The sequence below is a fragment of the Macaca mulatta genome, chromosome 15, assembly GCF_049350105.2.
Source record: "Macaca mulatta isolate MMU2019108-1 chromosome 15, T2T-MMU8v2.0, whole genome shotgun sequence".
Classification (NCBI taxonomy): domain Eukaryota; kingdom Metazoa; phylum Chordata; class Mammalia; order Primates; family Cercopithecidae; genus Macaca; species Macaca mulatta.
In genome coordinates, this window is record NC_133420.1 from 124,202,449 (window position 1) to 124,229,970 (window position 27,522).

Here is a 27,522-nt window from a genome sequence, read left to right on the forward strand (position 1 = left end):
TTGTTCCAGATCAGCAAATACAGGATTTGTACTTCTTGGCACTCCAGAATATTCCTCTCAGTCTCCCAAGAATGGACACTCAGCTTGGCTCTAATCTATGGCTGCTGCAGTGAATACACATGATCCACATATCTATGGGGAGAGGACGTATAACGGGATCTGTGTCTAAAATACCAACAGCTCCTACCCAAGAAGTTTTTACTAACGTGTGTTTTTGCCAAGAATATGGGAGAATGCTTGTTGGTCTGTGGCAGCAGGAACATGTGAGGCACACCCTAGGCCTTTGACCTTTGCCGGCCTGATAGGTGAGAAATCTTACTGCAGTTGCAGGTTCCATTTATTACTACAAGTGACGTTGCACAGCTTCTCATATGGCAAAAAACTGTGTAGCCTTTTATATAAACTGTTTACTTAAAGTCACAATTTAAATCACTAGTCAGGCAGATACGTTTTCATTTTGTGATTTGAAAAATGAATTTTCGTATTGTGTACTACATCCTTCACATGCATTTCAGAAGTAGATGGAGGTTTCCCTTAGGTACATATGACTCCTTTGCCAGCAAACTTTTATTTTGAGTCTTGATGTTTTTTAGAATAATAGGCAGCTGTGGTATTGTCCTGAATTGTTTTGATTTTTGCATCCACAAGGTTGGCTGCAGCAGACTCTTGCAGGGCTCTGGGAGGGGTGTCCCCCACCCACCAGTGTCTCTGTGTGGTTGTGAGAAGGGCCAGTTCTCCTCTGAGGCCCATGCCGTAGCCAGCCCTGACATGCTCTTGTGTGCTCACAGATGGTGCCGATGGGAACTCCAGGGCTTCCCCACTTCCTCTATAAGCGAGCACAGCTGGTGCCAGGCCTCTAGGCTTCCTGGTCACAGAGCTTTAGCTGTCTGGGGCTATTGAGATGTTCCTGGCAAAGCACTTTGCCTGAGAGCTGAGTAATCAGGGCTTGTGCAGGGTGAGTGACTTGCCTCCACGGTTCAGGTGGCTCTGCTCCGTGTGTGATTCCCATTGGTCATGTTTGGGGTTTTCTTTGAGCAAATATATTCTAGAAATGTAGTTAAGAAGTGAATTCCCAGAGGAGCGGGTCAAAGGCAGCACCTCGGCACAGACTCCGTGGCCGCGTGCAAAGATGCCTGCAGAAGGCAGCTCTGGGACTTGAGCCATGCATTTGGGCTGCTCCTCTAGATGGGATTCCGTGGTCCCCGTAACAGAAGTTGGAGCCCCGATGGGTCATGGAGAACCCTGGGTAATTAGTGATGGGGCACTTAGGGTTGGCCAAGGGCCCTAAAACAGACTCTGCTATAGTGGTGCCCAGACCTGGCTTGTCTTTAGAACCAGGTGCTGACTCAGTAGGTGCCAGTGGGAATTGGGGTTCTGATTTTTTTTTCTGAGACAGGGTCTCACCCTGCCTCCCACACTGTAGTGCAGTAGAGCAGTCATAGCTCACTGCAGCCTCAAACTCCTGGGCTCAAGCGAGGAACTCCTCGATCCTCCTGCCTCAGCCTCCTGAGTAGCTGGGATTTACAGGCATGTGCTACCATGGCTAGCTAATTTTTTAATTTTTTGTAGAGTCAGGGTCTTGTGTTGCCCAAACTGGTTTCAAACTCCTAGGCTCAAGTATCAAGGATACTACCTGAGCATCCCAAAGCACTGAGATTGCAGGCATGAACCACCACACCTGGCCCACATTTTCAGACCAGAAGTCTCTATGGGTTGTCAGCTCCTGGGCTGGCCCCTCTCCTCCTGGCTGCTGAGTGGACCTGGTGCTGCTGCCTCTACACATCCCTTTCTTGCTGTTTAATCCTCACAAGTGCCTGTGGAGTAGGTGGCGCATTGTCCCTTCTCTGGATGAAGGAAGGCACTGAGTTACCTGCTCCGAGGCTGCCGACAGGAGAGGCACAAGGTGTCAGGACTTGCCCTCTACCTCAGACCATGGGCACCTCCCTCTAGAGTGAGTGGCTTTGGCTTATAGGGTCGTCACCCACTTGTGACATATTGAGAAGTTAAAACAGCACAGGCTCTTTAAGCAGCACAGGGTGGACCTCACTTCCTCACCCAGCGGCAGGGCATGTTCCAGATTCCTGGAGCAGTGTCCCCGGGGCAGACATGGAGGGTGGTGAGGCTCCCCTCCTGCCTACTGGCCCGGCTTCGTTTCCCTCTTGGCTTCTATACCCCGTGACTTCTGTTTCTCCTGTGGCTTCTGTTCCCAGCTAGCTTTTGTTCCGTCTGGCTGCCCTCTCCTGCTGAAGAGAAGCACAGAGAAATGCAAATGAAGGCATCATGGCTTGGGAGGAAGAAACTTTGGGTGAAGTGTGGGCACAGCCCAGCTGGACAGAGGCTGCCCAGCCGCTCCATCCTTTCTTTAAAGACAGGAAGGGGCTGAGCTGGGGTCTGTTCAGCTCACAGTCCTGGAGGAGAGGACATGGCACACTTGGGAAGAGAGAAGAGATGTTAACATTCTTTCCACGGAGATTCTGTGTTTTCTGTCCATGGAGTTTTGCACTTTCTCAGCTACTCCCTGCCAGAAATGAAAGCTAGGGTCATGGTCCATCAGCCCAGCAGAAAAAAAGTGATGATTGTGGTGGTGAGGATGATGATGGTAATGATAGCGATGGTGATGGTAATGATGATGGTGGTGATGGTGATAGTCATGATGATGGTGATGATGGTGACAGTGATGGTGATAACAGTGGTGGTGATAATGATGGTGATGATGGTGATGGCAATGATGATGGTGATGATGGTGGTAATGATGGTGATAGTAATGGTGATGATGGCAAAGGTGATGATGGTGATGATGGTGATGGTGATGATGGTGATGATGATGGTGATAGTGATGGCAATGATGGTGACAGTGATGGCGATGATGGTAGTGATGGTGATGGTAATAAAGATGGTGATAATAGTGATGGCAGTGATGATGGTGATGGTGGTGATGATGGTGATAGTAATAGTGATGGTGATGATGGTGATGGTGATGATGATGGTGATAATGATGTTGGTGATGGTGATAGTAATTAATGGTGATGATGGTGATGGTGATGATGATGGTGATAGTGATGATGGTGGTGATAGTAATGGTGATGGTGATGATTGGTGATGGTGATGATGGTGATGGTGATGGTGATTGCTGATGGTGATGATTGGTGATGGTGATGTTAGTAATGATGGTGTTGATGATGGTGTTGGTGATAATGATGGTGATAGTGATAATGATGATGGTGATAGATGATAGCAATTATGGTGATGGTAATGATGGTGATAGTAATGATGGTGACAGTGATGGTGATGACGATGGTGATAGTGATGATAACTATGACAAGCAGTAAACTATCTTTACAGGCACCATGGTAGGCATGGGACATACAATCCCTCCAGTATTTCTGTCATTGACCTTCTACTGGGTACGATGATCCACTCTCTGCAGAGAAGGAGTCTGAGACTCACTGACGTTGATTACCTCTTGTGGTCATACAGTTGTTGGTGGCAGTCATTGCCCAGGGTTTCTTCGTGCACTGGGTGTCACAGGCTGCAGGTGGTGCCCCATGTGCTGCACTGGGAGCCCTGCTCTTGCCATCCTGTTAGCCCCTTGACACTGATCTTTTCCCTCCTCCCCACAGGTTCCTTGTGAGACACCTGGGGGACTCCAAACAGCAGGAATCCATCTGCCCACTGGTCTGAAGACAGGGGTCCTCAGCTTCTTTCCAGGGTGGATGGCTTAGGAAGCCTTCTCTGCAGGGGACCGGGACACAGGAAAGCCAGGAAGAGATGAGCTGGGAAGCGAGCTGTCAGGGGCCATTCTGGTTTTGAAAGTAAAGCGGGACTTTTGTTGCTTGTTATAAAAGGAATACATGCTCATTTTCTGTGGTTTAGAAAACCGCAGAAAAGTGTAAGGAAAGAAAGAACGTGGCCATTGCCTAGCACCAGGGAAAAGGGCTGTAGTTTTTAGTGTCTGCCTAACTCTAAACTTCTAAACTAAAAAACTTGTACAACCCATTGGTTAATGGCTGTGTAATACTCCCATCATATGAGCGCATCATGCCCTGGTTACCTGACCCTTACTGGGGATGTGTGCTGTTCCTAGTTTTTGCTGTTTTAAATAGCCATGGGAGGGTTACCTGACCCTTACTGGGGATGTGTGCTGTTCCTAGTTTTTGCTGTTTTAAATAGCCATGGAAGGGTTACCTGACCCTTCCTGGGGATGTGTGCTGTTCCTAGTTTTTGCTGTTTTAAATAACCATAGTAGGGACTACATTAACATGAGTCTTTGTGTGCATCTGTGCATTCTGCCTTAAAATAGATTTGTCGATGTGGAATTCTGGCCTGAAGGGCACAAATCTTTTTAAAGCTTTTGATACATACAGATGGGGTTCAGGAAACTCCTTCCCAAGTTAGTCCCCTGACTAGAAGGGTAAGAGTGCCTGCCCTGCAGCCCCACCTGCATTGTGGATTTGTATTATTAAAAGATAAGCCTCGCCAGAGGGACATTTGTAACTTGAATGTGTGCCTGACGCCAGCTGAGCTCTGACAGAGCGCCTTGAACCCTGCGCCAGATGCTGCAGAGGGCCGCGAGGTAAGGCGAAGTCTGCCTGTTTGCCCCACCTCTGGGAGTGAAAGAAGCCACTTCCTTTTTTTATCTGACGTTTCTCCTATATGTGTATATATATATGTTTTTTCTGAAACAGAGTTTCGCTCTGTTGCCCAGGCTGGAGTTGGAGTACAATGGCTCAATCTTGGCTCACCGCAACCTCCGCCTCCTGGGTTCAAATGATTCTCCTGCCGCAGCCTCCCAAGTAGCTGGGATTACAGGCGTGTGCCACCACACCTGGCCGATTTCGGGTTTTTAGTAGAGACGGGGTTTCTCCATGTTGGCCAGGCTAGTCTTGAACTCCTGACCTCAGGTGATCTGCCCACCTCGGCCTCCCAAAGTGTTGGGATTACAGGTGTGAGCCACCGCACCTAGCCACTTTTTGTTTAAATGTCAAAATTAGGTTCAAAAATTATGGTTTACATTAAATAAATGTTCTGAACAACAATAGAAGAAACCAGGAATGCAATCCAGTTGTGCTGTTCAGGAGATCATTCCAGGCTCGGCATGGTCTGGAGGGTGGCATGGTTGGAGGGTGCCTGAGCCAGGGGCCAGGGCTAGGTGTCCATCCCTGGCTGTGCTTCTGTGCTGGACCCTCCAGCCCCCCTGAAGGCAAGCCCTAGCCGACTCAAGGCCTCATGGCAGGCTGCGCCCTGTAGCCTACAGCAGGGCCACAGCTCCATGAGCGGGGCTAGCAACCACTGGCATGCTTGGGGTCAGAATTCCATGTCACCTGTGAGAGCGCCACTGTGTCCTGTCTGCAGAACAAGGATTCCTGTGGGAAGAGCTCAGAAGAGACGCTTCCCCTCTGGGGCCGCCCTTGCCTGAGGGTCTTAGGCAGCCGGAGCAGCACCCGGGAGAGAGCGCAGGTTTTGTGGGGAGCAAGCTACTTTCCTAGAAAGCAGGCAGGCGTCTTTAGAGATCCCAAGAGGCAATTGTGGGGCCTCTGGAAGCATCTGAATTCTACACTCCCCACCCCTGACCCCTTTCAGTTTTCTTTTTCTTAGCCATTTCCTTTGATGTCTATATTAGTTAGGGTTCTCCAGAGGGACAGAACTAATAGGATATATATATTTATATAGGAGTTTAGTAAGTGTTAACTCACACTATCACAAGGTCCCACAACAGGCCATCTGCAAGCTAAGGAGCAAGGAGAGCCAGTCCGAGACCCAAAACTGAAGAACGTGGAGTCCAGTGTTCAAGGGCAGGAAGGATCCAGCACAGCAGAGAGATGTAGGCTGGGAGGCTGGGCCAGTCTAGTCTTTTCAGGTTTTTCTCCCTGCTTTATATTCCAGCCACACGCTGGCAGCTGATTAGATGGTGCCCACCAGGTTAAGGATAGGTCTGCCTTTCCCAGCCCACTGACTCAAATGTTAATGTCCTTTGGCAACATCCTCACAGACATATCCAGGATCAATACTTTGCATCCTTCAGTCCAATCAAGTTGACACTCAGTCATTGCAGTGTCTCATCACCGCCACCCCCACTCACCTCTGTGTTTGAAATTTCTTTTTTTTTTTTTTTTTTGAGACAGAGTCTCTCTCTGTCTCCCAGGCTGGAGTACGGTGGCGCGATCTCTGCTCACTGCAAGCTCCGCCCCCCCCGATTCATGCCATTCTCCTGCCTCAGCCTCCCGAGTAGATGGGACTACAGGCGCCCACCACCCGGCCCAGCTAATTTTTTTGTATTTTTAGTAGAGATGGGGTTTCACAGTGTTCATGAGGATGGTCTCGATCTCCTGACCTCGTAATCCGCCCACCTTGGCCTCCCAAAGTACTGGGATTACAGGTGTAGCCACCGTGCCCGGCCTGTGTTTGAAATTTCTATTTTCTTTCTAGTTATTGGACTTTGGGCACTAAATTAGATTTAAACTTCTTTGGAGTTGACTCAGTTTGGGGAAGCTGGGGTCACAGTTGGCCCAGATGAACCCAATAGCCAGCGTGGCCTCATCTGGTTGTGCAAGTGAGCTAATGCAGCTGTTGTACCTGTGCCACCTGAACACACAGCCCTCCACCCCTTTCTCACCACTGGGGCCCCCCAGGGGCAAGGTGAGTGTGGTGGACTGAACCACGTACACATGACACACTCATGGGCACACGCATAGACAGGCGCACAGACATGTACACACACACGCATACACATGGCAGTGTACATCTGCCTGCATACTCGTGCACACACAAACGGGCATACAGGCACACACAGTGCACACATATACACATGCATGCGTGCACACACCTGCATGTGCATAGATGTGGACATAGAAACACACGCACATATGCACACTTACTTTATTTTGGGTTTTCCACCAAAAAGAATTGTACCATACACATTCTTCTCAAACATGCTTTTCTTCACTTAACAATATATTTTTGATATCTTACCATGTCAGTAAGTAAAGATCTATTTTATTTTTAAAAATTGTAATAGTAACAGCATCCTGGTCACACAGCACTCTGCGCTTGCACACCTGTGTGTGTGTATGCCTGTGTTTGTGTCTGCATGTGTTTGTGTCTATATCTGTGTGTATTTCTTTGTGTGAGTGGTGTGTGTCTGCATGTGTGATGTGTATGGTGTGTGCGTGTGCCTGTGTGTGGTGTTTGTGTGTCTCTGTGTGTGTCTGCACGTTTGTGTGTGCACATGTATGTTTGCATATGTGTTGTGTGTACATGTGTGATGTGTGTGTGCCTGGATGTGTGGTGTGTGTGTGTGTGCCTGGAGGTGTGGTGTATGTGTACCTGCATGTCTGTGTAATGTGTGTTTATCTGTATGCGTGGTGTTTGTGTGTCTGTGTGTGTGTGGTGTGTGTGCACGTGTGTTGTGTGTTTGCATGTGTGGTGTATATGTCTGTGTGTCTGCATGTGTGTGATGGGTGTCTGCATGTCTGTTGTGTATTTGTGTGTGTCTGCGTGTGTGGTGTGTTTGTGTCTGTGTGTGATGTGTGTGGTGTGTCTGCATGTGTATTTGTGTCTGTATGTGTGTGGTGTGTTTGTGTCTGTGTGTGATATGTGTGTGGTGTGTGTCTGCGTGTGTATTTGTGTCTGTATGTGTGTGGTGTGTTTGCGTGTTTGGGGTATGTCTGTGTGTGATGTGTGTGTCTGCATGTGTGGTGTGTGTGTGTGTGTCTGTGCATAGTGTGTTTATGTATGCCTGCATGTGTGTTGTATCTGTGTGTGTGTTGTGTGTGTGTGGCATGTGTCCGCATGTGTGTTGTGTGTGTGTGGTGTGTGCATGTGGTATGTCTGCCTGTGTGTGGTGTGTTTGTGTATGTCTGCATGTGTGGTGTGTGTGTTTGTATGTGTGCTAAGCCAGGTCCCAGGCCTCACTCTAGTGCTTGGTCACTTCCCTGTGGGTCTGAGTCCCCTTCCAGCTGCTCACAGGCAGCTGCCTGTACTTCCCCACCGTGGGGTACACTGGGGATCTGCAGTCCTCGCTGCCTGTGCAGAGGTGGGTCACCCCCAGGCCTCACTGGCTCAGGCGGGTGTTCTCCGCTTCTCCTTTGTAGCCCTGAGGCCTGGGTCTGTCCTTGGTCCTTGCCCTCACCTTACCCCTCAGCGTGCCTTTACGAGACCCCTGCCCAGCCATCTCCCAGCTCTTGGGAGGCCACAAGCTGCGACACAGACCCTTGGGCCTGTGAGTGGGTGGAAACACCACTCTCGTCGTAGCCCCTCTCTTAGGGACCAGGCAACTTCATCCTCACTGGCTGAGGAGGACTTGCTCAGAGGACCTGATCCGGCATCCTGGGCTGGCGTCCTGGGCTGGCACTTTGATCCGCTGACCTTGCCTGTACAAGACTGAGCATTCAAGTGTCCTCAGGGTGGAGTGTGGAGGCCAAGAAAGCGGTCGGGGGGGTGGTGGATGTGGGCCTTCGCTAGGCTGGTGCTCAGATGGCCCCCTCAGTGGCCCGTGCTCCACTCCTGCTGGTAGCCCCTGGTGGCCTGTGCTGCATGCCTGCTGGTAGCCCCCGGTGGCCCGTGCTCCACGCCTGCTGGTGGCCCCCGGTGGCCCATGCTCCACCCCTGCTGGTGGCCCCCGGTGGCCCATGCTCCACCCCTGCTGGTGGCCCCCGGTGGCCCGTGCTGCACGCCTGCTGGTGGCCCCCGGTGGCCCGTGCTCCACACCTGCTAGTGGCTCCCCATGCCCTGTGCTTTATGCCTGCCGTCCAGCCGTGGTGGGCCTGTTGCGGCCCCTGAAGTTTGCACTTCGGCCAACAAGCTTCTGTTGTAGCACGAAGGAGTGCAGCCCCTGGGGCATCTCAGGAGGTGCCGCTCTTAGCCAGGGTTAAAAAGGGAAAAGGGCTGGCCAACTTTGTCTTTTTGTTGATGTTCTGTTTAATACTAAGGTCCTGGGGTGACATTTGTGCCCCTGGTGGCCTCTGAGGTCTGTGTGTGGCCGGGCACCGCCTCTCTCAGCTCCTGGGTTTTCTCCTGGTCTGGTCTGCCCTGAGTTATTGGAGAAGCAGAAGCCCTGCCTAGCACAGCCTTAGAAGGCATCCCTGGGCTTCAGCTCAGCCACATGCCCCGCTCGCCCTCGGATTCTGCAGTCCTGGCTCACCGCACCACAAGCAGCCTGTGGCCTACTCTTTCTGCAGATGGGGGTGGGCTCCCGGAACAGACCCGCAGGGCCCAGCCTGGGGGTGTGCGAGGCCGGGTGGCCAGCGGCCTGCAGGGGGCTCCAGCGCCTGTTCCCAGGAGGGAGAGTCCCACCTTCTGTCTTCTGAAAGGTCTGAGTCTGGGGCCTTGGTTCTGTGAGGACCGTCCTCACCCCCTCCCCCACATCTGGGTCCTCACGGAGCCTCTGTCTGTGTCCTGGGATGCATCTCCACGCTGGGGCAGGGGCAGCAGGTGAGGCACGAGGGCCTGTTTGCAGGATGCAGGTGGATGAGTGGGCCTGGCTGGGGGGTCCTTTGGGAGCTCAGCTCCTGTGAGCCAGCACTGTCCCCATGGGCGGCAACCTTTGAAGTCAACAAAATCTGGCTGGTTGCCTCTCAGGTGGCCCACGATGGGCTTCCTGCAGAGGGCAGAGTGGACACAGGCCGCAAGTACATGGGCATCTGGGAATTGCCCCTCTGCATTAGTGAGGGGATGAGGTTGGTTTTATGTTAGTGAGAAAGAAGCATGTGCTTGTTTTTGTCTCTGAAATAATGCAGTCTGCTAACATGGCCTTGGGATGCCGTAACTGTTTTGGTGTTGCCTGGTTTCCTTTAGATTCTCAGTGTCTTATGCTCCTTTCTTTAGTGCGAGGAAAATATTTTCCATTTTTCTGTAGTTATTCTCCTCTTATTTTTCATTTTGCCAACTTTCTGAGTAATTTCTTAGGGGGCATTTAGAGAGCTCTAATTCTGGTACAATAAAATTAATGCCCAGTGTTAGCAAACAGCCTCTCCTGTGAGGACAGGATGGCCCCCGATGGAGCTCACTCTACTGGAGCTTGCACAGTCGGGGCCCTGGATCCTCATTAGGTGCTGTCTCCTCGGCGTATAGTGGCAGAGCCAGGCTGAAAGCCCTGAGACTTAGTTTCACCTGCCAAGTGGCCCCTGTCAGGGTTGGTGGCACAGGCGGTAGGGGTTGGAGCAGTGATGCAGATGTAGGGTCGGTGCCAGCAGGGGATCTGGCCTGGATCCCTGCGGAGGGTCCACTTCCTACAGCCTTGGTGGGGGAGGAGGGGCAGCCCAGTGGCCACCCCACCCTGGTGGGCAGGCCTTGGATACAGCCCCTGCGTCTGGCCCAGGCACCTAGGTGGTGAGGGGGTGCTGAGGCCTTTGGTTCTCTGAGCTGCTTTTGGGCAGCAGAAGGACCCTCCCACCGTGACCACCTCTCTTTTCTCTCAGTCTCTCGGAATCTCCTGCACAAAGCAGTAAATGACTGACCAAGGCAACCGTCCTGGCCAAGGTGAGGCCTGTCCCCTGTGCCACCCAGTTCATGGGTGGGTGGGTGGCCCAGGGGTGGGTGGTGCTGGAAGGAGGAAGCCCGCAAGGGGCCTCTCCTTGTGTAAGTGAATTGGCTGTGCCAGGGAAGAGTGTCCAACAGTGGACACTGTCCCAGAGCCTGCAGCCACACAGGTAGGCACCGCATGGAGGGCGGGGCCAGGTGTGAGGACCATATCCCCACCTGACCTTTGTGCCTCTGACTCCTGGTGCTGGCTGTACACGTTCTTGTGACCCCCAAGCCTCGGCCTCCCCACCTGTAAAGTGGGCTTGTGCTGCCTCTCCCCAGGATCCAGGATCCTGTGCCAACGTCCAGAGCCGAGGAACCTGATTCTTGGTGGGGAGGTGTATTTTAAGGACATATTGATCTCCATCCTTGTTTACTGACTGCAGCCCTAATTCCCATATGGCCTTTGGACAGGGCAGTTCCCTCTGCACCCTTGGAGCCGAGGTCTGGAGAGCCCTTCAGCTACTTCTGCGGTGCGCCAACCCCTGGACTATTAAAAGGTTGTTGTTCACTAGGGATGTGCCCAACCATCTGGGGCATTTGGGGGCCTTTCCATGCACCAAGGTGGTCCAGGCTGTGGGTGCAGCTCCTGGCTGTGACTTGTCCTTCCTGTGCTGAGTCACTGACTCACCATGGCTGTTGTCACCTTGTCCCTGCTACATCACAGGGAGGGGTGAGGCCTGGGATGCCAGAGGGATGGAGTTTGAGGAGACTGGGACTTCCTTACCCTCACAGGCACTGCTGGGGCCTCATACAGGCTTCGATTTGGGCTTGGGGTCCAGTCAGGGCCCAGCCAGTCTGTCCATATGCCAAGCCTGAGGTCACCCTGAGGTGTGTTTCTTAGCTCGGTTGGCAGAATAACAGCCCCTGCTGTCACCCATGTCCTAATCCTGCAACTTTAAGTTGCATGGCAAGAGGAGAGGAAGGGAAGCTGTGGATGGAGTTAGGACTGTGGATGGGGAGACTGTCCTGGATGACCTGGCGGCTGCAGCGTCGTCACAGTAGTCCTTAGGAGGGGAGGAGGGCGGGAGGAGGGTGGAGTCAGGGCAACATCTGTGAGAGCTCAGCTGGCCATCACTGTTTTTGAACGTGGAAGAGGCCAGGAGCCAGGGAGTGCAGGGGCCTCTAGGAATTGGAGGAGGTGGAAACAGATTCTCTCTAGAGCTTCCAGAGGGAGCTGCCCTTGCCCATGCCTTGATTTTAGCCCAGTGAGACCCATTTGGACTTCTGATCTCCAACCTGGAGAGCGAGTCCCTCAGGGGGCTCCTATCCGAAGGCCCTGTGAGGATCCTGGTATTTCCAACCTCTCACCCTAAGTCTTGTCCCCATAACAGCCATGTTTCAGGGAGTGCTGGCTCTGCTAACTGAGCCCCGTGTCTGTCTGTCCTACTCTGAGTTTGGTGGTCTGACCTCTGACCTTCTGCCTGAGGGTCAGCAAAAACCCATAAAGGCCTGGCAGGCAGGTGTGTGTGATGGGCCATAAGTGTGCAAGGGCCCTGCTGGGATGGTGGCAGAACCAGGTCAGGGTGGTGTAGGCCATCCTGTGCCTTCGTCTGCTCCAGATGCTGCAGTGAGGGCACAGCCTGGAGCAGCCAGGGGCCAGGTGAGGGTGTGGACATGGGGCATGGGTGTGACTATGGATGTGTGCATGGACATGGAGCATGGATGTGGCTGTGGGTGTGGATTTGGGGTCTCACATGGATGTGGGGTCTGATATGCAGTGTGGATTCTGGGTCTAATTTCTGGGCTGCAAGAGCTCAACCAGCTCCCCTCCAGGGCAATGTATTATAACATGTGTCCTTGAAATGAGTAATGATGGTGCTGAAGGGACTGTTCTCAGCTCCTAGCTCATCTGGTCCCACAAAAGTCCTTGCATGTGGCTGAAACTCAGTGTCACTGATGAGAACCTGAGGTATACATGGCACTGTGGTCAGTGCATGTGACGTTTTCTAGCCCTCTCCTGCCCTCCTCTGTGCCGAGCTCTTCTTCACACGCCATAGTGCTGTGCCCTGGTCCCGTTCCTGGCTTTGGGCCTTTGCTTCTATTGGGCAGACACCCTTAGTATAAATTTCATGAAGGAAGAATATTAACACTTTGCCATATTTGATGTATTTTTCATAGCGTGCATTTTAAAGTTTGTTTTGGTGTTTTGGAGCATAATTTTCATCCATCAGTGTTCTTTCTGAGTTTCCTTTCCAATTTTTGTTTGTTTCTTTATAAAGAAAGTCACTTTGCACCCTGAGAGCAGACAAATATTCCCTCACATTGTGCTTTAGATGGCTTTTCTTTTACACTTGACTCTTTGGAGTGCATAGATTGACTTTAGCTTGTGTTCTAAGAGAGTGAACTTTTTATTTTCAAAAACAGTTTGCTAAGATCTTTTTCTGGGCTTCATGCTCTGTTTCCAGAACTCAGGACTGTGGTGGCTGTGGAAGAGAACATCCGTCTAGGGCCCAAGACCCTGGTGGCCTTGCAGGGTTAGTCTGATACACTGGGAACTTGCAGTAACAGCTCACTCTAATGAGTATTCACTCTGGGCCAGGCCCACCCATCTCTTTACCCGGCTTCATTTGCATGTATAAGTGCTCCAAGGCCAAGGGCTGTACTATCCTTAGTGAATGAATAAGGAGACTATTCTGTCTGTGGGCAGGCACTTAACCTCTCATACCTACCTCAATTTCCCTATTGTGGTAAATAAGGCTAATAATAAGAATTCCCATTATTGCAGGGTTGCTGGAAAATAATGCTATTAGAGTTCTTGACATGCTGCCTGTCTCAGAGTGAGCGCTCAGCCAGAGTTAGTGATAATGGAGTTGGTGATGGTGGTCATGGTGATGGTGAAGGTCATGGTGATGATAATGTTGGTGAGGATGATGATGGTGATTGAGGTGATGATAATGATGGTGTAGCAGTGTTGGTGATGGTGATGAAAATGATGGTGATGAGGGTGGAGGTGATGATAATGATGGTGTAGCAATGTTGGTGATGATGATGGTGGTGGTGGTGATTATAGTGGTTGAGATGATGATAATGATGGTGTGGTGGTGGTGGTGATGATGAAGGTGGTTGAGATGATGATAATGATGGTGTGGCAATGTTGGTGATGGTGATGGTAGTGGTGATGATGATAGTGGTTGAGGTGATGATGATAATGATGGTGTGGCAATGTTGGTGATGGTGGTGGTGAGGGTGATGATGATGGTGGTGGTGATGGTGGTAGAGGTGATGATGATGGTGTGGTGATGGTGATGGCGATGGTGATGGTGGTTGAGGTGATGATGATAATGATGGTTTGGCAATGTTGGTGATGGTGATGATGGTGATGGTGAAGGTGAAGATAATGATGATGATGGTGGTGATGATAGTGGTTGAGGTGATGATAATGATGGTGTGGCAATGTTGGTGATGGTGTTGGTGGTGAGGGTGATGATGGTGGTGGTGATGGTGGTAGAGGTGATGATGATGATGGTGTGGCAATGTTGGTGATGGTGTTGGTGGTGAGGGTGATGGTGTTGGTGGTGAGGGTGGTAGAGGCGATGATGATGATGGTGTGGTGATGTTGGTGATGGTGATGGTAATGATAATGATGATGGTGGTTGAGGTGATGATGATGATGGTGTAGCAATGTTGGTGATGGTGATGGTGGTGATGGTGAAGATAATGATGATGGTAGTGATGATAGTGGTTGAGGTAATGATGATAATGATGGTGTGGCAATGTTGGTGATGGTGATGGTGGTGATGGAGATGGTGATGTTGTCACTCTTACAGGGCCAGGTTCGTTTTTCCTCTTTTATTGAGTTAAAATTCACATAGCATAATATTAATCATTTTAAAGTGAACAATTCAGTGGTACTTAGTAAATTCACAATGGTTTGCAACCATTGCCTCTATCTAGCTTCAAAATATTTTAATTGCCAAAGGAGACTCCGTACCCACTAAACAGTAACACCTCATTCCTCTCTCCTCCCACCCTCTGAAAGCACTACCAGTCAGCTTTCTGTCTCCGTGGATATGCCTATTATAAACATATTATCATTTCACATAAGTGGAATCATACAGCATTAGTCCTTATGTATCATGCTTCTTTCATTTAGTGTAATGCCTTCAAGATTCATCCACATTGTAGGGTGTATCAGGACCTCATTCCTTTTTAAGGCTGAATAATATTCCATTGTACATACAGATTAAATGTTGTTTATCCATTCATTGACGTTTATCCAAATGTCAGTGGACATTTGGGCAATTTCCACTTTTTGGTTATTGTGAATAATACTGTTAGGAATATTTGTGTACAAGGATTTGTTTGAGTACCTATTCATTTCTTTTTTGTTGTTGTTTTTTTTTTGGAGACAGAGTCACGCTTTATTGGCCAGGCTTGAGTGCAGTGGCACAATCTCGGCTCACTGCCACCTCTACTTCCTGGGTTCAAGTGATTCTCGTGCCTTGGCCTCCTGAGTAGCTAGGACCACAGGTGTGTGCCACCATGCCCAGCTAATTTTTGTATTTTTGATAGAGGCAGGGTTTCGCCATGTTGGTCAGGCTGGTCTCAAACTCCTAACTTCAAGTGATCTGCCCACCTTGGCCTCCCAAAGTGCTGGGATTACAGGCATGAGCCACAATACCTGGCCTGAGTACCTATTCTTAATTCTTTTGGGTATGTATCTGTCAGTGGAATTGCTGTGTCACATTGTAATTCTATGTTTAATTTTCTGAGGAAACATAAAATTTTTCTCCACAGTGCTTGCACCATTTTACATTTTTACCATTGATGTAAGAGGGTTATGATTTCTCTACATCCTCTCCAACACTTACTTTAAAAAAAAAAAAATTGGCCAGGCACAATGACTCACGCCTGTAATCCCAGTACTTTGGTAGGCTGAGGTGGGTGGATCACCTGAGGTAAGGAGTTTGAGACCAGCCTGACCAACCCCATCTCTACTCAAAATACAAAAATTAGCTGGGCATGGTGGCAGGCACCTGTAGTCCCAGCTACTCAGGAGGCTGAGACAGGAGAACTGCTTGAACCTGGCAGAGGTTGCAGTGAGCTGAGATTGCGCCACTGCATTCCAACCTGGGCGACGGAGCAAGACTCCATCTCAAATAATAATAATAATAATAATAATAATAATAATAATAATAATAAAATGTAGCCATCCTACTGGGTGTGAAGTGTTACCTTACTGTAGTTTTGATTTTAATTTCCTTAATGACTGAGAATGTTGAGCTTCTTTTCATGTGCTTGTTGTCCATTTGCATATTTCTTTGAAGAAATGTCTGTTCAAGTCCTTTACCTGTTTATTAATCAGATTGTTGAACTGTAATAGTTCTTTACATCTTGTGGATGCTGTGCCCTTGTCTTATTTATGGTTTGCAAATATTTTCTCCTGTTCTGTCACTTGCCTTCTTACTCTGTTGGTAGTGTCCTTTAATGCAAAAAAGTTTTTAATTTTGATGGGATCCAAATTAGCAATTTTTTCTTTTGTTATTCATGCTTTTGGTGTCATATCTAGGAATCTATTGTTGAATTCAGGGTCATGAAGATTTACTCCTATGTTTTAAGAGTTTTATAATTTTAGCTTATATTTAGGCTGTCAATCCATTTCTAGTTAATTTTTGTATGTGGTGTGAGGTAGGCATCCAACTTCATTCCATTGCATGTGGATGTCCACTTGCCTTAGCACCATATGTTGAAGAGATTATTCTTTCTCCATTGTGTGGTCTAGGAACCCTTGTTAAAAATCAGTTGGGTGTTGATGTATGGGTTTATTTCTGAGGTCTTAGTTCTATTGCATCGATCTATATGTCTATCCTTACGCCAGTGCCACAGTGTTTTATCATAGCCTTGTAGTAAGTTTTAAATCAGGAAGGGTAAGTTTCCTTAGCTTTTCCATTTCCATAAACAAAGTTGTTGGGATTTTGATAGGGATTGCATTGAATCTGTAGATTCATTTAGGTAGTATTGCTGTCTTAACACTATTAAGTCTTCCAGTTCATCAACATGGGATATATTTCCATTTATTGTATCCTTTAAGACCTCTTTCAACTGTGTACAAGTCTTGTGTTTCCTAGGTTAAATTTATTCCTATATATTAATATTTTGTTATTTTTGATGCTATTATAATGGTAATTGCTTTCTTGATTTTATTTTCAGATTATTCATTGCTAGTGTATAGAAATCCAACTGGTTTTTGTGTGTTGTTTTTGCACCTTCAACTTCTGAATTTATTTATTAGCTATAGAAAGTTTTTCTGCATATGGATTCCTTAGAGTTTTCTATATACAGGATTATGTCATATGCAAATAAAGATAATTTTATATCTTCCTTTCCAATTCAGACTCCTTTTATTTCAGGAATTTTTGTGTCCTAATTGCTCTGGCTAGAGCTTCCAGTACTGTGTTAAACAGAAGTGGCAACACAATGGGCATCCTATTTTCTTCCTCATCTTATGGGAAAAGCTTACAGCCTTTCACCATTGTATACAATGTTTGCTGTGGATTTTTCATCGATGGCTTTCATCATGTTGAAGAAGTTCCCGTCTATTCCTAGTTTGTGGAGTGTTTTTATCATGAAAGGATTTTGTTAAGTGCTTTTTCTGTATCAATTGAGATGGTCACATAGGATTTTTCATCATTGTGTTAATATGGTATAATGTGTCTTGGGGAGGATGGGGAATTGGGGAAGGATTGGGAGAGATGGGAACATAGGAATGAGGCAGAGGGCTGTGCTGGCTCAGGAGAAGGAGCCCAGTGAGCCCTGCTTCTTCTTGTATTTTACCCACTTAATGAGATCTGTCCTCCTGGGTGAAGGAAAGAGAAGCACAACTTCTGCTGTCCCAGCCTCCAGGACAGAGCCCCAGGGTTGCATCTTTTTCTTCTTGCAGTCAGACGTGATGCTTCAGGGGTTGAAGCACTGATTTATTTTTATGTGCTGAACCATCCTTGCATTCCTGTGATAAATCCCACTTGGTCATGGTGCATTGTCCCCTTAATGTGCTCCTAGACTTTATTTGCTGGTATTCTGTTGAGGATTTTTACATCAAGAATCTGTTGAGGATTCTGTAGAGATACTGGTCTATAGTTTTCTTATAGTGTCTCTGTCTGGTTTTGGACTCAGGGTAATGCTGACCTCATAGAACGAGTTAGGAAATGTTCCCCGCTCTTCTATTTTCTGAAAAAGTTTGAGAAGGATTGGTGTTATTCTTCTTTAAATATTTGATAGAATTCACTATTGGTGGTTCTGGGATTTTCTTTTTGGGGGAGGTTTTTTGATTCCTGATTTAATCTCTTTACTTGTTATAGGTCTGTTCAAATGTTCTGTTTCTTTTTGAGTTAGTTTTGGCAGTTTGTGTGCTTCTGAGCATTTCTCCATTTCATCCAGGTTATGTAATTTATTGACCTATAATTTTTCATAGTATTCTGTTATAATCCTTTTTTATTCCTTAAGGTCAGCAGTGTCTTTATGTTCGTTTTTTTTGTTTGTTTGTTTGCTCTGATTAAAAACAGTTTGCTTCATGCACATCTGTAGCTTCCATTCCAGGTAGCTTGCTGCCCAGACCCCCTTCTATAGTGACATTCTAGGGCTGCCTGGGGGGAATGTCCATTTTTAAAATTACTGGTCAGTTTTATCTACGTGCATTTGCTCACTAGAGGAAGATGTTGAAGTATTTTCCAGTTTGTTTGCTGCATTCTTCTTCTGGGAGTTGTCTGGATCTGTGCCCTGCCCATTATCCACTATGTTCTTATTTAGTCTTGGAGCCTCTTTACATGCTACAGATGGCCATTCTCATGTCACTTTTTTTTTTTTTTTTTGGAGACAGAGTCTCACTGTGTTGCCCAGGCTGGAGTGCAGTGGTGCAATCTCAGCTCACTGCAACCTCCGCCTTCCGGGCTCAAACAATTCCCCCACCTCAGCTTCCCGAGTAGCTGGGATTACAGGTGTGTGTCACTATGCCCTGGCTAATTTTTTTTGTATTTTTATTAGAGACGGGGTTTCACCATGTTGGCCAGGCTGATCTTGAACTCCTGACCTCAAGTGATCCACCCACCTTGGCCTCTTAAAGTGCTGGGATTACAGACATGAGCCACCACACCTGGCCTCATGTCACTTTTAACTAAAAAAAGTATCAGAATAAAACAAAGCATTTCCATTTTGCTGGGTTTGCTTCTGCAGAAGTTTATTGATGTCTTAGGTTGTATCCTTTGATACTCTGTCTTCATTCCTCAAATGGCTTAAAGCCTGTAGCCCTGCCATCTGCGTGGGAGGAGCGCTCTCTTGTTCTAAGTCTCCAAGCACGTTTGCAAGGGGTCTGGAGGAGCTCCAGGGAGGGAATGAGGAAAGAATAGTTCTGTGTCTGGAGTCCTGGGCATGTCCCAAGGCCAGGCTGCTAGGCCTGTGTCTGGGCCTCTTCGTGGCCCCCATGAGGATGAGCTGGATGGGTGGCTATGGTGTGGCCCGCAGGAGGGGCTCCGAGCTGCCTTTGGTGTTTTCTGACCCCTCAGGTTACCCCTGGTGAGGTGATGGGGACAGCCTGGCTCTGAGAACCCCTCTTCCTTCCCTGCCCCCCCGGTGATGGGGCACTGGTGGCCCTCACCCAGGCAGGCTTGCTGGATGGCCCATTCATTGGGTCCTCTTAGTGGGGCATATCTAGATGCTGCAGAGGCCTTTCCAGGAGGACATCTCTGCAGCTCTTTCCCTCCACCCTGCTTTCTCGATAGAACACTGTCCCTGCACAGCTGTGCTCCATCTGGTCCAGGTTCCCAGACGATGAGCAGGGATTCTCCCTAGAGCTTGGCAGATGGAAAGTGCTTGAGGGGGTGCTGAGTGCCGAGGTAATGGTCTGTTTCGTCTCATTTCAGCTGTGTTGGGGTAGAAGAGGAGGAGGCGCCCGACATCGACATATACCACTGCCCAAACTGTGAGAAAACCCATGGAAAGTCCACCTGTAAGTACCGCAGCCCGAGCGGCCACCTCTTGCTGACGAGAGCAGCATCCACCCTGCCTGCGCTGTGTGGAGGGCGAGGTCTCTGCTGGCCCTGGGCCCTGGGTTCCTGGGGGCAAAACGCCCTGAGTAGTGTCTAGGGCTGGGGACTCTGCCAGCCTAGCTTTCTGTCCCCTGTAGCCTCACTAGGCCCACTGTAGCCCCTCCTGATCAGCTCCCGCTGGCAGAGGCAGCTGTGCACAGACCCAAAGGGCCTTCTGAGGCCTAGGGAGAGGCCAGACCAGCCTGAGTTAGGGGGACACGGACGTGGGGACCTGGATAAATGGTGATGCGGGGGTTTTCCAGGGTCCCCAGCCTAGCCCGGCCCAGCCAGCCACTGCCACACGGGGGGGCACAGCCTGTTTGTGTTTTCTGGGCACGTGCATTGTTGGTGGGCTCTGTCCTCCCCTCCTTTTTCAGCCCTGCCTCATGCCACCCACCTCCTCTGCAGAGAATCTTGGAGGGCCTTTGCCTTTCCCACACAGCCTGCTGTTCGTGTGTCCTAAGGGCTGAGGCTCCGTTTTCTTCTTGGCCCTTTCAGGTGTGCTGGGTCCTGGGATGCAGGCTTGGCTCACACTGTTCAGGTTCATCCAGGTGAGCTGGAGGTTACATGAGCCTTGAGCTCCAAGCCTCAGCCCTGGTTGCAGACGGGGAGCTGTGTGGTGGTCTGCAAGGACTCGGGAGGGGTGTGGCCGGTAGACAGGACAGATGGTATGGATGTGGGTGTGTTTGTTTAATGTGGCGTCTTGTTTCCACGTCATTGGAGGGTCTTGGGTGCTCACAGAATCTGCAGGCTGGACATGGGCCCTGGCTGGGTCAGCTGATCACATCCCTGCTGACCTGAGCCCTGGAGAAGTCTGTGGTATTTTGTTATGGCAGCCTGAACAGAGTGTGACATACACACAGGCACGTGCACACACACATACACATGCACACATAATGTAAGCGTACACATACATGCACACGCGCATGTGTACAGCCAGGCAGGGCCTGGGGGTCCCACCGCCTGCTACCTCAGCACTGTCTGCTAGTTTGGATGTCTCTCCCTGGGCGGTTGGCCATAGGAGACGGGAAGGGGAGCCTGCACTGATGTTTTAGTGCAATAGAGGGCAGGTTGGGACACCAGGCCTCTGCCCAAACTCCCCGCAGGCACAGGGGCAGGGTCTGGGTGAGGCAGGCACACAGGACTCCCATGGCAGGTGGGCTGTTTCTGGGGATGCCTGGGGACATTAGAGAAATCGAAACTGTGTGCTCACCCATGTGTAAAACCTGCCCAACCCCAGCACCACACCATTGCTCTACCCCAACCCCAACTCATGCAGGAGCCCCCAAGCAAGGACCCCTTGAAACGTATGCTGACTATCAGGAGAAGGGGCTCCTGGCCCAGGGGTTTCCGACACTTTCTTTTCTACCAGTCTGAAAGCCTCTTCTCAAGTGATGCACATGTGTACAAACCACACAAGAGCAACGCCACCCCAGCATCCTCCTGAGCCCCCCACTCAGGGGACCTGAGAGGGTCCTGCCTCCCAGGAGAGCACGTCCTGGGGTGTCCTGGCTCCAACCCTGCTCTGCCCTGACACCTGCCTCCTAGGCCCCATGGGGCAGCCCCAGATTCCCACTGGAAGCTCAGCCCTGTTTGTGTCGTTCCTGTTTGTAAAGACAGCTTGGCCCTGAGCTTTCCGGGTGGGCTCATTGAGGTGCCAGAAACACGAAGATACCCCGCCAGGCTGATCCTTCCTGCTGTTTCTGAGCAATACCCAGATGATAGGTTAATGAGCTTGCCATAGGCAGATGCATTCTGAGCATAAATGCAGCCAACTCTAGGGGACCAGGAGTAAGAAGGCAATTTAGGAATCCCGGAACCTCCCCACAGGCAAACCATCGGCCTGTAAGTTCAGAAGAGCTGCTAGCTTCTCCTCATCCCCCTCTTGCATATTTGTTGAGGCTGTGCTGGGGATCGGGTCGAGACCTGAAACACATGCAGCCCCCGCCGTTGTCCAGCAATGGACAGGCACAAAGTGTTCAGGCCTTGGGAGAGGCCAAAAAAGAGCAGCCCGGTCCTCAGAGTAGTGAGAGCCCCACCTGCCCCAGCCCCAGCATCACCAGCTGTGAGGCCAGGCCTCCAAGGCTCCCTCGACCCGGCCTCAGCTCACAGAACAGGGGTGCTGGGGCCCCTTCCACCTATTACCTGCATCCTCCCTCTGCCCCTGCTGATTCCATAGGACTCATCCCACAGGGCTGTGGGGGTCTGGTGCTTCAGCTTGCAACTGGGCCCCAGTTACTTAACTGGGCTTAAGTAATAGAAAATTGATTTCTTACAGTTCTGGAGGCTGGAAGTCCAAGATCAAGGTGCTGGCTGATTCAGTGTGGTGAGGGCCTGCTTCTGGTTCGTAGACAGTGACCTCTTGCCGTGTCCTCACATGGTGGAAGGAAGGAGGCAGCTCTCTGGGGTCTCTTTTATAAGGATACTAATCCCATTCAGGAGGACTTTGTCCTCATGACCTCATCACCTCCCAAAGGCCCCGCCTCCTAAGATCGTCACCTTAGGGGTCAGGATTTCAACAAATACATTTTGGTGGGACGGATGTTCAGTCCACGACTGTGTGCATGTGTGTGTGTGTGTGTGTGCAAGCACGTGTGTCTGCATGCACGTGTCTATGTGCTGAATGTGCTGTATAAATCCTGTGAAGCAGATTTTCAGTCATTATTGAGGGACGTGTGCTCCATCAGGGACAAAGGTACACGGTTCTAGCACCTTCCACCGGTGTGTATGCTCAGATTTGAAGTGAGTGTGCGCTGTGCCCAGAGTCTGTCTGTGATGCCTCAGTTGGTCTTTGCATTGACTCCAGGCACGCCTTGCACACCAAGGCGCTCTAGGGACAAGAGGGCCCCTCTGTGTCCCTGGAGAAGCTCTAAGCCAGTGCTGGGAACCTCTGGAGGCCTTGAGCCTGCCTCCACCTGTCCTGCTCCTGCCACCCTGGCTTGCGGGTGGGGATGGGGGCTGCTCAGGGTTCCAGAGCGAGCTGTGCCTGAGGCCTGGTCCTCACAGTTTGCCCCCTCTTTTTGAAAGCCACAGTGGTGGGGATTGCAGGATCCCTCCCTGTTCCAGTATGTCCCTTGAGCTGATTTTGGCCATGGCCTGTGGGCAGGGACCATAGGCCCACAGGTTTACCTGACTGACGGATTGGGTACAGGTGTCCCAGGGTGCCTGACCAGGAACTCGGGAAGGCATCCCTATCTGATGAGGAATGGTTAGAAGCGGGCCTGAATTGCAGCTCCTGACTTACACGCACTCACTTATCTTATTGAACTGACTTTCCTCATCCCGTCCTGCCCCGTGGGTTTGGGGTGACTCTGCTCAGCGGCTGTCTCGGTGTGTTGTCACAGGGGCGCTGTCGTCATGCTCCGCATGTGGCTCTGGGACAGGGTGCCCCATGCCAGCAGCAGGAGGGACAGTCGGCCTCCTTGCCCCTCTGTGTACCTTTGCTGGTGACCTTGGCATGGCCCCACGTCTCTGGCCTCAGTTGCTTCATCCGTGACGTGTGGACCCTGCCCCACAAGAGAGGAGGTACACAGGTGTAGCCGGGGGCCCTTGGCCTCAGTGAGCGTCCTCGGACAGGAGTGTGATCGATGAAATAATGACCATGCAGACAGGTGATGGGGAGGATGCCCTCACCCTGCCGGCCGTGCTGGGCCCCTGTGGGCTCCCCTCCGTGGGCTCCCCTCCGTGGCACCCTGTCTCTGTGGGCTGCCTCCTCTTCCTTGATCTCCTCAGCCAGCCCTGAGGCCTCTCCCAGCTGCAGTGTCACTGCTGCCGCGTAATCACAGGGCTGCCTCGTGCTCCTGCCTGGGCTGCCTCGCGCTCCTGCCTGAGCCGCCGCCGTCCTGGACCTTCATTGCAGCCCCTCCTTGGAGCCCTGCCCACACTCGGTACTCCTCACAGGTGGTAACCTAAGGGCAGGCAGGGAGCTCTGCTTGGTGCAGAAAGCTCAGCTCTGGAAGTTTCCTCCCTAGGTCCCACTTGGCTCCCCCATGGAGTAGATATAACGGCCTCCATTTCCACGAGGCCTTCCAAGGCAGGGAAGGCACTTTGTGAACTCTGAAGCCCTTTGCTCCCTTGATACCCACACCTCCCCCGGTAGCAGCAGGCCCAGCAGGAAGGTGATGGTATTCACAGTCACCGAGGCTTAGGACTGTTGGGGGGTCAGGAGGGTCTGGGCTGTCATTGGGGGTGTCTTTTTTCCAACTCCTTTATGCTCTGGGCTGAACATCTCAGCACACACACTTCTAGGGCCAGCCTTGGCCCCCTTCCCATCTCAGCTCTTAAGAAGCAGGGGCTCCCAGGCATCTGACGCTTGGGTGACACCTGCTCCAGCACTCCCAGCCTTGCAGGGAGCCAAGCTACTCAGTGAATGCTTGCAAACTGCAACAGGAGGGCAGGTTGGAGTTATCTGTGGCCCTGGCATTGCCTGGCTCAGGCTGGCACCAAGAGGTCAGGAGCATGGGCTGAACTGAGCCTTCTCTGTTGATAGTTATGAAGGCAGATGCATCTACCTCTCCTTCCGAGTTGCTCTGAAGCTGAGCAGCCAGTGTGACAAGGATAGGAGACTTCATCTGCCTGCAGACACTCCTCCTGTGCCCACTGTGTGCTGGGCCCAGTACTGGTCACAGGGGGCACCCAGGGATGAGCCCAGGGTCTGTTAGGAGCACCAAGCCAGCCTGCGAGTGTGTTCTGTCCGTGGACAAGCAGCTACCACGCCAGGTGGCTTTGCCCTGAGAAAATGCCCAGCGGAGTCTGGAGCAGACACTGTGCATGTGCCAACCTGAATCCCACAGCCACCCCACAAGGCCTGTGTGAGCCTTTCTCTAGTAAAGGTGAGGCACAGAGATGTCAAGTAATTTGCCCAAGGTTACACAGCTAGAAGAGGATTGGCTAAAACAGATTGGAACCCTTTTTGTTGCTCATCTGTGTCTGATGCTTCCTTCAGAAGTCCTGGCTTCTGGCCTTGACTCTCAGATTTTGCCAAGTTTCCATAGTGTCCATTTGAATTGTGGGCAGAGAGATTGAACACAATGCGAAGGTTCTTTGCAAATAAGAGATCCCAGCCCCACCCAGCCCTGCTCCTTTGAGTTGGTAGCAGAGCCTGCTCAGAGGCAGGCATTGTCACTAGGTGATTGTTAGTTCCGTTTGCCCCCACAGCCACCGAGACTCAGGAGAATGACACATGGCCTTCTAAGGCCCCCATCCCCTGCGCCCCCCACCTCACCTTTGTCTGTGAAGGAAGAGCACCGTACGGGCCCTGCCTGGCTCTGCTCTTGAATTCAGTCCCTTTCCTGCTCAAGGGTCAGCCTGTGTCAGACTCAGCCAAGCAGCCCCCAAGGAGGGCATCTCCATGCCCCGATGGGCCTCCCTTACCCCAGCTGCTCTTTTCTGCCTGGTTGAGTACAAGGCTGGGAGCTAGGGACATAGCAGGGTGGAGAAGAAATTGCTTCCCTCCCTTCAGGGACTTGAAGTCCAGTAGGGGGGTGTGTGCGTGCATAGGGCTTGCGGTTCGGTAGGGGTGTGTGCATGTGTATGTACATGTGTGTGTGCATGCGTGTGTGTGCATGCATTGTTCCACGGGTGTGTAGTCCACTAGGGATGTGTGTACATGTGCTCACATGCACATGTAAGAAGTCCAGGGTGTGTATACCTTGTGCCCCGGGAGAAGGTGTGACCTGGGCAGTGTGAGGAAGTAGGTGGGGTGGACAGGTCCATGGTTGGCGGTGGGCAGGGGAGGGCTGGAGTGTGGCCAGCACAGAGGAGCGGGGATGTGCACCACCTGGAGAGGTGGGGAGGAGAGGGAAAAAGATGGTAGGACCTGACCTGCCCCTGTCCGTGGCTGTGGCTATTGGGGTGATGGAGGTCCCAGTAGGGAGGTGACAGAGTCCAGCTGTGGAGGCCTTGGGATGGTGAGGCCGAACCGTGGCTGAGGACCTTTTCAGGAGTTGCCTCCCTGGTGGTCTCTGCAGACTCAGAGCCTGAATGAGGAGGGGTCCTGGGAGACCCCAGCTTCTGGGTCAGGGAATGGAGGACAGTGGTGCCATCCGCGGTGAGGTGTGGGATGGGAGAGGACACGAGGTCGAGGTGGGGAGTTGACTCCTCTCTCTGTGTGTGGCAGGGTGGGGTTGTCATCAGCCTTGGGAGGTGAGTGTGAGCCCAGCAATGTTGGGAGTTGTTAGTAGGCTGGGTGCCAAGGTTCTTAGGGGAGGTTGTGGAGCCCTGCTGGGGCTGCGCTGTGTGATGGACCTTTCTTCCGGTCTCCTCTACAGTAAAGAAGAAGCGGACCTGGCACAAACACGGACCGGGGCAAGCGCCCGATGTCAAGCCTGTGCAGAACGGCAGCCAGCTCTTCATCAAGGAGCTGCGGAGCCGGACCTTTCCCAGGTGGGCTGGCCCTCCCTCTATGCTCCGCCTACAGCCAGGGGATGAGCATTCTCTCCGTCCCTCGCCCTGCTATCCATCACTGGGAGCTCCCTCTGCTATGCTTGCTGGAAAGCAGGAAGCAGGGAGCCTGTCTCCTGGAGGCAGCATAGTCCGCACCAGCAACCCAGAGCTCCCTGCAAATGGGCCAAACTCTCCTCCCCTTGGTCAGCACTTCCCTGGGGGTGGGGAACAAGCATTGGCGACCCTTCTCCTGCTGGGTGGAAGGGACCCCTCTCTCCCAACCTGAGTATGCCCAACACCTGCCAGGTACTCTCCTGAACCCTTGGCTCCCAGTCCTTCCTCAGCCCACACGCGTGCTCCCATGACCCAGGCAGGCGTCATCCTCATGTCTCCTTCTCAGAGACCCCCAGTGCCCACACTCTTGTTCTGCATGAGGGCAGAGGACAGAATTCTGGCCACAGGGAGGACGCAGCTGGGAGCAGCTCCTGGTGAGAAAGGAGTTGTTTAGGGGAAGCACCTCCGAGCTGCCCTGTGGCCGTTCTTGAGCTAGAGACAGTTTCTGTTTGTCACACAGCCTTTATTTCTCCCTCACTTTTGAGGGATAATTCCGCTGGACACAGAATCCTAAGTTGGCGGGGTTTTTTTCTTTTGACATTTTAAATTCCAACTCCCTTCTTGCGTGTGTGATTTCTGATGCAAAATCCAATGGAACTCTTGTTCTGACTCCTCTCTGGGCAAGGTATTTTTCTCCTGGCTTCTTTATTTTTTCTTTTCTGACCTTCATTGAGATAAAATACATATAATACAGTTCACCCATTTAAAATGTGCAGTTCAGCGGATTTTACCGTATTCACAGATATGTGCGCATCACTGATTTTGGGACATTTTCATCACCCCCAAAATAAATCCCATTACCTTTATACATCATCCCTGTCTTCCCATCCCCTTTCCCAGCATGTCCTTAGTAACCACTAATCCACTTTCTTGTTTCTGTAGATTTGCTTCATATAAATGGAGCTCTACAACAAGACTGGCCTCTTTCATTTAGCAGAGTGCATTCAAGGGTCATCTGTGCTGTGGCATGTGTTAGCACCTCACTCCTTTTCTGAGGCTGAATGATATTTTATCATATAGATATTCCACATAGGTACTCTGTCTGTCCATTCATCAGGTGATGGTCATTTGCGTTGTTTCCACTTTTTGGCTACTATGAATAATTGTGCCATAAACATTTTTATATGAGTTTTTATGTGGACATATGCTTTTATTGTTTTAGGAGTGTAATTGCTGGGTCATATGGTAACTGTTTAACTGTTTGAAGAACTGTCAGACTGTTTTCCAAAGCAGCTTCCCCATTTTACCTTCCCACCAGCAGCATATGAGGGTCTCCATTTCTTCACATCCTCACTAGAACTTGTTATTATCTGACTTAACTTGATTCTAGCCATGTGGGTGGGTGTGAACTGGTATCTTATTTTTTGATTTTCATTTCTCTAGTAATTAGTGATGTCGAGCATCTTTTCATGAACTTGTCGATCCTTGTATATCTTCCTTGGAAAAATGACTATTCAGGTCCTTTGCCCATTTTTATTTTTAG

The 27,522-nt window shown here is 50.7% G+C and overlaps 1 protein-coding gene across 1 annotated transcript in view; it reads left to right on the top strand.

Annotated features, from left to right (window-relative positions):
- Window positions 1-27,522, top strand: part of PHF2 (PHD finger protein 2) — a 104,906-nt gene that overhangs the window by 37,289 nt on the left and 40,095 nt on the right. Inside the window, exons 2-3 of the mRNA XM_028835353.2 lie at window positions 19,377-19,462; window positions 25,811-25,925. Coding sequence (XP_028691186.2) covers window positions 19,377-19,462; window positions 25,811-25,925 — 201 coding nt within the window. The remainder of the gene's footprint in view (window positions 1-19,376; window positions 19,463-25,810; window positions 25,926-27,522) is intronic.